General features: G+C 40.1%; 1 protein-coding gene across 1 annotated transcript in view; it reads right to left on the bottom strand.

The window, feature by feature from the left end:
- Window positions 1-9,317, bottom strand: part of LOC109914231 (protein SOGA1) — a 104,051-nt gene extending 94,734 nt beyond the window's left edge. Inside the window, exons 1-2 of the mRNA XM_048608557.1 lie at window positions 8,210-9,317; window positions 1,998-2,222 (exon numbers count right to left, since the gene is read on the bottom strand). Coding sequence (XP_048464514.1) covers window positions 1,998-2,222; window positions 8,210-8,917 — 933 coding nt within the window. The 5' untranslated portion in view covers window positions 8,918-9,317. The remainder of the gene's footprint in view (window positions 1-1,997; window positions 2,223-8,209) is intronic.
- Between the last annotated feature and the right edge of the window lie 927 nt (window positions 9,318-10,244).

Raw genomic sequence — 10,244 nt, 5'->3', positions numbered from 1 at the left:
TCCTACCTACTAACCTCATCCCGCCCCCTTGACCTGTCCGTCCTCCCTGGACTGACCTATCTCCTCCCTACCTCCCCAGCTACCCTCACCTTTACTGGCTCCATCCCTGCCTCTTTGACCTGTCTGTCTCCTCTCCACCTATCTTCTCCTCTATCCATCTTCTATCCGCCTCCCCCTCTCTCCCTATTTATTTCAGAACCCCCTTCCCCTCCCCCATTTCTGATGAAGGGTCTAGGCCCGAAACGTCAGCCTTCCTGCTTGGCCTGCTGTGTTCATCCAGCTCTATACCTTGTTGTCTTAGATTCTCCAGCGTCTGCAGTTCCTCCTATCTCTGATACAAGAATAAGATTAATGTTGTGCTGACTTAAGTGAGGAACATTTACATATAACAGCTTTGCACTTAAAAATGGATATCCACAAATTTCAACTCATTGTTGCATTTTGAAGACAGATCAAACCACTTCCAGACAGAAGGGTCAAAGGCCGTAGGATCAACGGGAATTGGTTTTCAGGTTTTAGAAAAATTTAAGTGTTAAGAGTATCATTTGGCACTTTCAGCCGAACTGCTTTTTAACAAGGTTATAGCTGATCCTTTACCTCAAACCCAAATTCCCACACCATTTCCATTTCCCTTAATACCCAAAAAACCTATCAACCTGTGTTTCGAACATACCCAGTAACCGATCATCCACAACTCACTCAGAGTAAAAATCTTTTCCAAGTTTCACAACACTGACTGAAGAAATTTCTCCTAATCTTAGACCTAAATGGCTGATCCATTATTCCAAGACTATAACCCTGTATTCTGGTAGCTACAAGAAATATTTTCTCAACATCTACTTTGGCAAGTTGCTTAAGAATTTTATATGCTCCAATTAGATCAACTCTTACTGTTAAATTCTGGGGTACAAAGGCCTTGTCTAATTAATCTCTCCTTATGTGTTTACTGAAAACATCTTGCATAAATGGGGAGGAAAGATAAATAATAGATTGAATAATAAATGGAAGTAATAAAAGAAGTAGGCTCCCAGCCAATTGTTTATCTCAAAAGTATTTGATGCTTTCGATTGTAATGTGTGATATTTGACCTCAAAAATGAAATACGATTGTGATTAATCTTGCTACTGAAAAAAAAGTGTTTAAATGGTCTAAAGCTTGTCAACGTGACTGTATTTTTGATGTTTCCTGTTTGCATATGTATGTCCCAATGAAAGGGGATGGGATTTGAAGAGTCAAAAGAAAAGAAAAGAAATGTTTTAAGATTGGACATGGAGTGAGAAATTTAGTGCTGCTTGCCTTACGAATGAATCCAAGGAGTGAGAGTGTATATGTCGAGGAATTGGAGCAATCTCCTAGAAGAAGGCACATCAGAGGTTTTAGTAACAGAACTGAGATACTGAGTAGGCTGGTGGTCACTGTCTTCAAAACTGTTTAAAAAAAAAAAAAAAAAAAACAAGCTTCTTTCTTAAAAAGAAAAAAAAAGGTGGGTTGAAGAACTTCGGGGCAAGAGTTTCACTTATTTCATGTTAAAGATTTACTAACAAAGTGAAGATCACCATTAATAAAAGTGAAGTAGAGTAACTAGGATGCTGATTCTACTTTTTAAATTCAATTCATTCCAAAACTGAGTTTTCAAGAAACTGGTTTCCAATAGAAAAGTAAACAAACCAGCTGCTTGAAAATACAGAAATGTATTCTCATTGAGCTCATCATATCAACATTGTTGGAGAGAGACTTGGACACATCATCGCTGAATGTGAATGATGACGCTATGCACGCATTCCTGTGAACTTATTCGTGACAATGCAACTTCCTGACCGAACTCATCTAACAACTCTTCAAGCAATAAATATTGGCTGGGAAGGTATCATGTAGAAGGATTTCTACACAGCAAGATTATGACACTTAAAAAATGCAAATTAAACTTTGTACCATACCAGTCCCTTTAATTTATTCCAAGAATACTCTGAAAAATTGTTTAAAGCATGCATGTATACCTTCACGTCTTGCTCCAAACTTCGGATTAGTTCTCCATCAACTTGGCCAGTCTGAGCTACTCGTAGGCTTCGTCGTTCAGCCTTTCGCAGGCGATACTGAAGGATGCGGCAAGTCTTATTTGCTCTGTCTAGTTCTTGACGAAGTTCCTGCAGCTGGTAAACATCTTCTTCTAAATAGATATCCCTCATTTCTAGCATTTCAGCTCGAAGCTCCTCAATTTCATCCTGAAATCAGAAACAATAGTATATTTCATTTCTATGTTGCCTCAATGTTTTAAGACAGCAAGATAGAAAATAAAAAGTAGTAAATAAATTTTGTTACCCCCTCCACATAATAAGAAGTGCAAATTAATCCTATGCTGCATCTTATTTTAAATCTGTTGAGTTTCATTGTTCCATCAAGGCATAATCCATATCCTTAAAAAATGAAATTTGAAAAGCTTGCAGATAAAACAGTTCTTTTGTGAATAAAACCGAAGCAGCCAAAAATTAAATACACTAGAAGTTAAATAACCAATCTTCCTTAATTGTTATTCATCTTTAAAACTGAAAGAATGGCACAGAACTAAAGGAACACCTCAATACTTTCAAAATGAACTGCAACATTTTAAATGATTCTTTAAGGGTAGGATATAATAAAGTTTTACTGACAGCGAAATGCAAACAGTAACTTCTGAAGTCAAGGTCCCCTCAATCATTTGTACAATTCAGCTGTGTGGAAGATGAATCAGACACTTTTGAAATACAATTCATCATGTATCTAGGTACCTTCCTTATCATTCTCAGTTTTCTCCCTCGTGACTTAACACAACAAACAAGCACACACACTGGCAAAGCAATACAACCAAAAAGTACAAGCAGATAATCTACAGGTGAATGGGAGCTAGTGCTACTAATCTCAGCATGGACTAACTGAAAATCCACCATTCTGAAAGCACAACAAAACATGAATCTTCACATTTGCAAACATTACAGGAAAGAAACTATTAAATGCATTTGGCAGTTTTCACTGTTACATGAAATGAGGAATAACATTGGTCACCAGTTTTAATAAAGCAGGTTAATATCTGTGATAGATTGAAGATGCCTGAATTGCAATTAAAATGACTGTGCGGGGTATGTCTTTTGTGAAATATTATTAATGCACTGATTAACAACAATCATGCAAATATGCACCAAGTCCCACTGAGAAGCATGTCTACAGAAGAATGGATGTCACTGCCTCCTGTGATTTTCCCAGCTGTAGTCAAAAGTAATTCAGTATGTTTTTTTGTACCATAAAAAATTAGTAAATGAACATTTGTCAGAAAAAAATCTAAAAATACCAAGAAAAAAGTATTATTTTCAAACTAAATCAGTCATTACACCACAAGATGAGTGTACTATCCAATTATGGTTGCAACACAAGTGTGATTGTGAGTTTTACTATTTTTGAAATGAATTTTGAAGAGAACAGTAATATGTTGTGCACTGGATTCGTCCGTATAACATGAATTCAGTGTTACCCGTTATGCAAACAGTCCTGAAGTACAGATTTTCCAGCTGCCTCATGATGCCAGCTGTTCATACATTTAAGCTTTTTGTTGGAGCAGATGGGATATAAATGACCACAGGGAAGGATCAAATGACTAGTTTACATCACTTCCTGTTGGTGCAAGGTGGGATTTCAGAGACAAGCTTGGGGTTAATTGATGAGAGCTGTTTCACACTAAGCTGGAAGTTTGGCAAAGATTGACTTCAGATGATTAGTAGGTGAAGACTGTATTTATGATTTAGCCTACATTGCTTAAATTATTAAACATTTTTATACAAATTGTCAGTGGATGCTAGAATCAAATTTCAGTCTTGATTTAAAAAAATCTAGCTCACAACCCAGCTTTAAAATAGAGAGCTGAATTTCTATTGGCACCATTTAATGTAGTACATTAAATAAGCTTTTCATCCTGCAATTTTTTGTTGATCTCAGGATGCAAACTGCATTTATTACTTATCCTTAATTCCCCTGAGGTTTTGGAAGTGGGCTTTCTGCTTGACCAGTGAAGTTCTTGTCAGAATGGAACTCCCACAATGGTGTACAATTCACCATGACAATGAAAGAACAGCAGCACTTGCCCAAATTAGGACATTGAGAGACTTGGGCACAATTAGCCAATTTGCCATAAGTGCAAGGTGATAAAACGGCAATGAGAGCAACTGCAATGGACCTTCATACCACAAGGGGAAAAAAAAGTGCATTTCCTTAAATAATGAGATTTAATGTTTGGAGGGGAAAAAAGGAAAGGAGGGTTGGCTAAGAATGACAGGGGACAGAAGGATCATTTTGTCACTTTAAAAAAATCTGAAACAATTCATAACTGAAAAGCAGGAAATGCCAGTTTTGTGAAGTTAATAAATCGAGCATGCAAATCAATCAACAAACTGATGATTTGCAACTCATGGGCAGCTTTTCCTCCTTGCAGGTCGTTGGCAAATTTGCACATTAATAACACATGTTGGTCAGACACCATTACTGTTACAGTACAACCTGGCTCAATGTTATCCATTGAATGGAAAATTTAGGCCACATAATGTTGCTACGGTTTTGATTATAACGGTTTTGATTTAGGATTTAACCAACAATGCCAAAAATATGCTAAACCAACAAACAAAAAATATGAACACAATAGAATAGAGTGGCCCAAACATAGTTTGCCTCAGGACCATAAAACAATTCAAGACCAATGAGTATTAATTTGGAGATCAGAAGTTACTACTGGCATCTTTAACTAACAACTTTAATTTCCCCCAATTTCTAAACCAAAATAATCAGATTGACCTCTGTCTGAAATTCAACACTGAAGTTAGTTATGTCACATAACTGTCAGAATTTTAGCTCTATCACACAAAGATACAGATAATATTTTGTTTACAAGTTATCAAGTGCGATACAGAAATAAAATGCTTGGCAAATGTTTCAAATTCTATGCATTACGTTTTAAGGGCTTTACAAACACTTTACAATGCATTAAAGTGGAGTTTAACTGGCACGCTCAAATTTGCTTCTGTGTAACAGACAAATTTAAATTTTAACATGCTTTATTTTGTTGTAAGCATACAAAAATAGTCATAAATTTTTCAGTCCTCCTTTACCATAAATATATTGCACCTATTTTAACCACAGCTGTAGAAGTAAGGCAGCTCTTATGAAATGAACATAATTAACCTCTTTTGATGCTTTATATTTTAAAGTAATATTTAGGAATATGGGATGAAATAATGGATTATTGAACAGTGAAAACTAGTTAGTTTTGATGAAGCCAATTGCCACAACGAGACTAAGTTCTGTAAACGTAAATCACGTTTTGAGGCTCTATTTTTATTTATCTTGCAAAAGTTCTGTAAATACCATTCTGAAGTCACCAATCCCTCTCCCTTAGGAAACTGAGTTGTGCAGGCTCAGCCGAGACCAACTAATTAAACATATGAGAGACTAGAGATTGAAGTTAGGATGCTCTTGTCCACATGACTCATGGAAGATGCTTATGCTGGACTTCTATTTCCTCCAGTTACTTTCAGCAGAAATAACTTTTTGCTTCAAGTAATATTGTTTCTTAATTTATTGTGTGATGGGAGTACAAAAGTATTCATGAATTTTATTAAGATGGCGAACAGGGGAATTGTATCTGTCTTCCCTGTTGTTGTTACTATTGCTGCTTAGAACCATTTCAATCCCCCAGCTGTGGTTTTCTGAATACCGCCCATGTTGATCCATCTTCCTGATGTTTTGCTTTTGTAACAGCAGTTAATATTAACATTTAAAGTCATGGTGACTCTGTCTTCACTGGAAGGTGTGCACCATCAAGTAATTCATCCTGATTGTATGAGATAACAAAGGTGTAGAGCTGGATGAACACAGCAGGCCAAGCAGCATCAGAGGAGCAGGAAGGCTTGGCCTTCATCCAGCTCTACACCTTGTTATCTCAGATTCTCCAGCATCTGCAGTTCCTACCATCCTGATTGTATGTTTATTTTAAATGATACAGCTACCAACCTTTTGCGCTATTACTTTAAAACTATTTTCTATATTTAGGTCTCACCTTTGACACTTTGAATCAAAGAAGATTACTCAGATTAGCTTGGTAAAGAATAGCTAAATTATACACTCGAGAAGAGGTTCTGTACCATCTAATACTTTTTCAGAATGGAACATATATTCAGGGAAGGATTTATGTTCATAAGATGCATGAAAATTTTAACATTTTTAAATAAGCAAAGCTGTTTTAAGAATACTGGGTCTCCTCTTGCTGCAAGTTGTACAATATGGTTGATAAAATGACAACCATTACACACAATGTGCCATCGACTTAGGTCCCTTTAATTGTTAACTAAATAAAGACAATACAACATTTGAAATATGATCATATCAACTTTCATTTAATGTAGCAAAAGATTCCAAAATACTTCAGAAGCATTATCAGACAACGTAATACCAAGCCACATGAGGAGGTATTGGGACAAGTGACCAAAACATAGTTAAAAAGACAGAATTGAGGGAGTTCTTAAAATGGAGGAGAGGGGGTAAATAGGTGCAGTTGTTTAGGGGAAGAATGCAGAGTTTAGAGCTTCTACAGCAGAAGGGACACTGTGATGGTTGTATGAAGTAAACTCACAATGCATTAAGAGGCCAGAATTAGAAGAGGAAAGAATACCCTGAGGGTTTACAGTGCTGGAGAAGGTTACAGAGGTAAAGGAGGAGACTATCATGAAGGCTTTGAACTCCATTTAAATAGTTGAGGTTTAGGTGTTCATGTATTTAACGAAGTGTACAGGACATTGGTTAGGCCACTTCTGGAATACTATGTTCAGTTCTGGTCTCCCTGTTATAGGAAAGATGTTGTTAAACTTGAAAGGGTGCAGAAAAGATTTAAGGACGTTGCTAGCGTTGGAGGGTTTGAGCTACAGGGAGAGGCTGAATGAGCCGGGATGAATTTCTTTGCAGTTTCAGAAGTTGAAGGGTGACCTTATAGAGATTTATAAGATCATGAGCGACATGGATAGGATGATTAGACAAGGTCTTTTTCTCCCAAGAGTCTAGAACTGGAGGGCATAGGTTTAAGGTGAGGGAGGAAAACATAACATGGACCTAAGGGGCAACTTTTTGACACAAATGGTCATGTATGGAATGAGCTGCCAGAGGAAGTGGTGAAGGCTCGTACAGTTACAAAATTTAAAAGGCATCTGGATGGGTACGTGAATCAGAAGGGTTCAGAGGGATATGGGCCAGATGCTGGCAAGTGGGGCTAGATTAATTTAGGATATTTGGTCAGCATGGATGAGTTGGACCAAAGGGTCTGTTTCCCTGCAGTACAACTCTGTGACTCTATAGGTGTAACAATGAATGGGACTTGGACAGAGTTTACACACAAACAGCAGAGTTTTGAATGAGCTCAAGTTTATAGAGAATGAAAGATGGGGCAACAAAGGAAGAGTTGAGACTGGGAAAAACAACTGCATAAGTCAGGATTTCAGCAACAGACTAAACAAGTGTGAACAAAGTTTTACACATGCATGTACATCAATGACAGAGAAATGTCCATTAGTATCAGCTTGCAGAGCTCATGGATAACCATTTCAATTGGCTGCTACAAGAATCAAAAATGCTTGCTCCTTCAAGAACAAATAAACTGTCTCAAAATGCTATGCTTTCCATGGTATATTTATAGAGTTGCACACATTTTCTCTTTACCTCCTAAAAGTCATAGCAGAATTCAAGCTAGTATCTACAAGAATCCAATACTATTACCAAGCAGAGCTTGACTCAAATCTGGATTCCATTAAAAAATTCGAGTGCTTTGGTGGATGCTGTTGTTCAATCCTTTGAAATGCAAGGTTGGTTTCCATTTCCAGCACAATAATGAAACCTTACAGTAATACTGTAGCAATTTACAGCTCATTCCACTCTGTCAACAACGAATCTACTAGTCAATGTTTGGATGGAGGACAATCATGAGGTTCTGGCTCCGCAAATAGGACAAAAACCAAAAAAAAAAATCAGGGAAGGTCCACAAACTCTACAGTGCTGCTGAAGCTACATCATCCTGTTCACCCACAATAGGTCATTCTGCTCATTTCTCAATTCCCACCCATTTGAGGCACATCCATGTTTAGAAACAAAAAAAAGACGATCTTCCACAAAACAGTGTGCGCGGAATAATTAAACCGGCCTTGCCTACCTTCAGATAATCGTTTTCAGACCGAAGCTCCTCTATTTCTTTCAGGAATTCCTCCTGGATGCTGTCAACGAATTCTTCGCTGAAATCGGAAAAGGCCAGCGAGTTGCTGACATGAAGCCGGCTCTCCATTGACGGCGATTTGGCTCCGGACGCTCCGTCCGACTGGCCGCTGGCTGAGGAGCCGCCGTCTTCCTCCCGCTGGCCCTGGCCGGCCCATGTCCCCGGGTCGGGGGGAGTAGGGCAGCCGTCCCTGGGCTCGTTAGCCCCGGGAGACAGGATGCCGGAGAGTTGCTCGGACGGGCAGTCGGAGAGCTCGGAGCTGGAGCTGGAGCTGGAGCTGGAGTCGGTGGCGGGGGCTAAGCGTTTGCCCGGGGCCGGAGGGGTTCCGCTGGCCGCCCGCTGGCCCTTCTTCCTCTTACCGGGGACGCTGCCTTTGGTCCCGGCGCCTCCTCCTTTCTCCGGCTTCTTCACCGTCACGGCCGCAGCTTTAGTCGCCGGCATTTTTCCCAGTTTGATGTCCTTGAGAGTCGGGCTGTGCCGGGAGAGGCGGCACGGGGAGATCCCCAGCCCCGGCTTGGAGCCCGGGTTACATTTGGATTTAGCCACCGACCAGCCCCGGATCGCTTTGGGTCTGGCCGGGGAAGGCGCTCGGTGCAGCTTCTTCTCCACTTGGTGCTGAATCTCCGGGGCTCGGTTCACCGCCTCCATCCCTCACCCATCCAAACCTTCGACGAACGGAATCGTTTGTGAAAGCAACAAGACACACACAACAGCCGCTGCCTCCACCACAAGATTCACCCCATCGCACCCCCCTCCCCTCCTCCAATTCATTTAACAAGGGTCGAGCTGAATACCAAACAAAGACGCCTCGCTTTTCTAATTTTTAAAACACAAATATTTCAGAATCTCCGTGTTTTCACCAAAACACGCCGCCTATTTAATGCGCCACTCCGCTGCTGGAAAATAGCATCATCCACCGCCCAAAGCTCCTGATCTAGTGACGCACGCTTCCCCCACTCGCAGTCAGCTTGCTCCCCCCCTTGCATCAGACGTCTTTGGCTGGAATTGCCGCTGAGAGCTCAGGGACAACACTGAATCACAAGTGAGCTGCGTTTCATCGTGCTCGCTATTTCAGTCAATTACCCTTCTGCATCTTCTCAGTTCAGAGACTATTATCGAGGCGACCTTGCGCGTCTTCTTTTCTCTCCAAGGCAGGTGTTGCAAAACTGGAATAAAAGCGAAAACCAGCAGCAAATTGAAACCAGGATTTTGGATGTTTCCCCAGAACACTTGTGTTTGTTTCAGTGCGCGTGGTGTGAATTCACAACTTTTTCTGTTTTCAGTTTCTTGTTCCAGTATTGATTTTAAAAAAAATCCAGAAATCAATGACAAGAAGAGTTATTTTTTACGATGAAATCAGATGCACACAAAAACACAGGTTGCATCCTTATAACTCACAATCCCATTTTCACAGTAACTGGGTTTTCCTGTAAATGAAAGAGATGGAATGGGATTGCTTCAGAGATAGTAGGAACTGCAGATGCTGGAGAATCTGAGATAACAAGGTGTAGAGCTGGATGAACACAGCAGGCCAAGCAGCATCATAGGAGCAGGAAGGAAACGTCAGCCTTCCTGAAGAAGGGTCTAGGCCCGAAACGTCAGCCTTCCTGCTCCTCTGATGCTGCTTGGCCCGCTGTGTTCATCCAGCTCTACACCTTGTTATCGCAGATTCTCCAGCATCTGCAGTTCCTACTGTCTCTGAAACAAGTTTGTCCACTTGGCCGTTTTTCATTTTTTTTGCTTTGACCTATGCAGTGGCAACTTAAAGGGCCCATTGTCACCCAAATTGAAAAGGAAAATCACCAACATGTCAATGAGTGTTTGTCACAGGAGGAAAGGAACCACAGGCCACAAAAAACATCTCTCTTTATTAGAAAGAGACAATTTCTTTATGTAGCTTGAGAGTAGCTACTCCACAAGTGTGGGTAAAGCTGAGACGACAGTTCTCCATGATGTACTGTACCTAGTTCAGGGA

The sequence above is a fragment of the Rhincodon typus genome, chromosome 19 (assembly GCF_021869965.1).
Source record: "Rhincodon typus isolate 14 chromosome 19, sRhiTyp1.1, whole genome shotgun sequence".
Taxonomy (NCBI): Eukaryota; Metazoa; Chordata; class Chondrichthyes; order Orectolobiformes; family Rhincodontidae; genus Rhincodon; species Rhincodon typus.
This window is presented reverse-complemented; position numbering and strand designations above follow the sequence as displayed.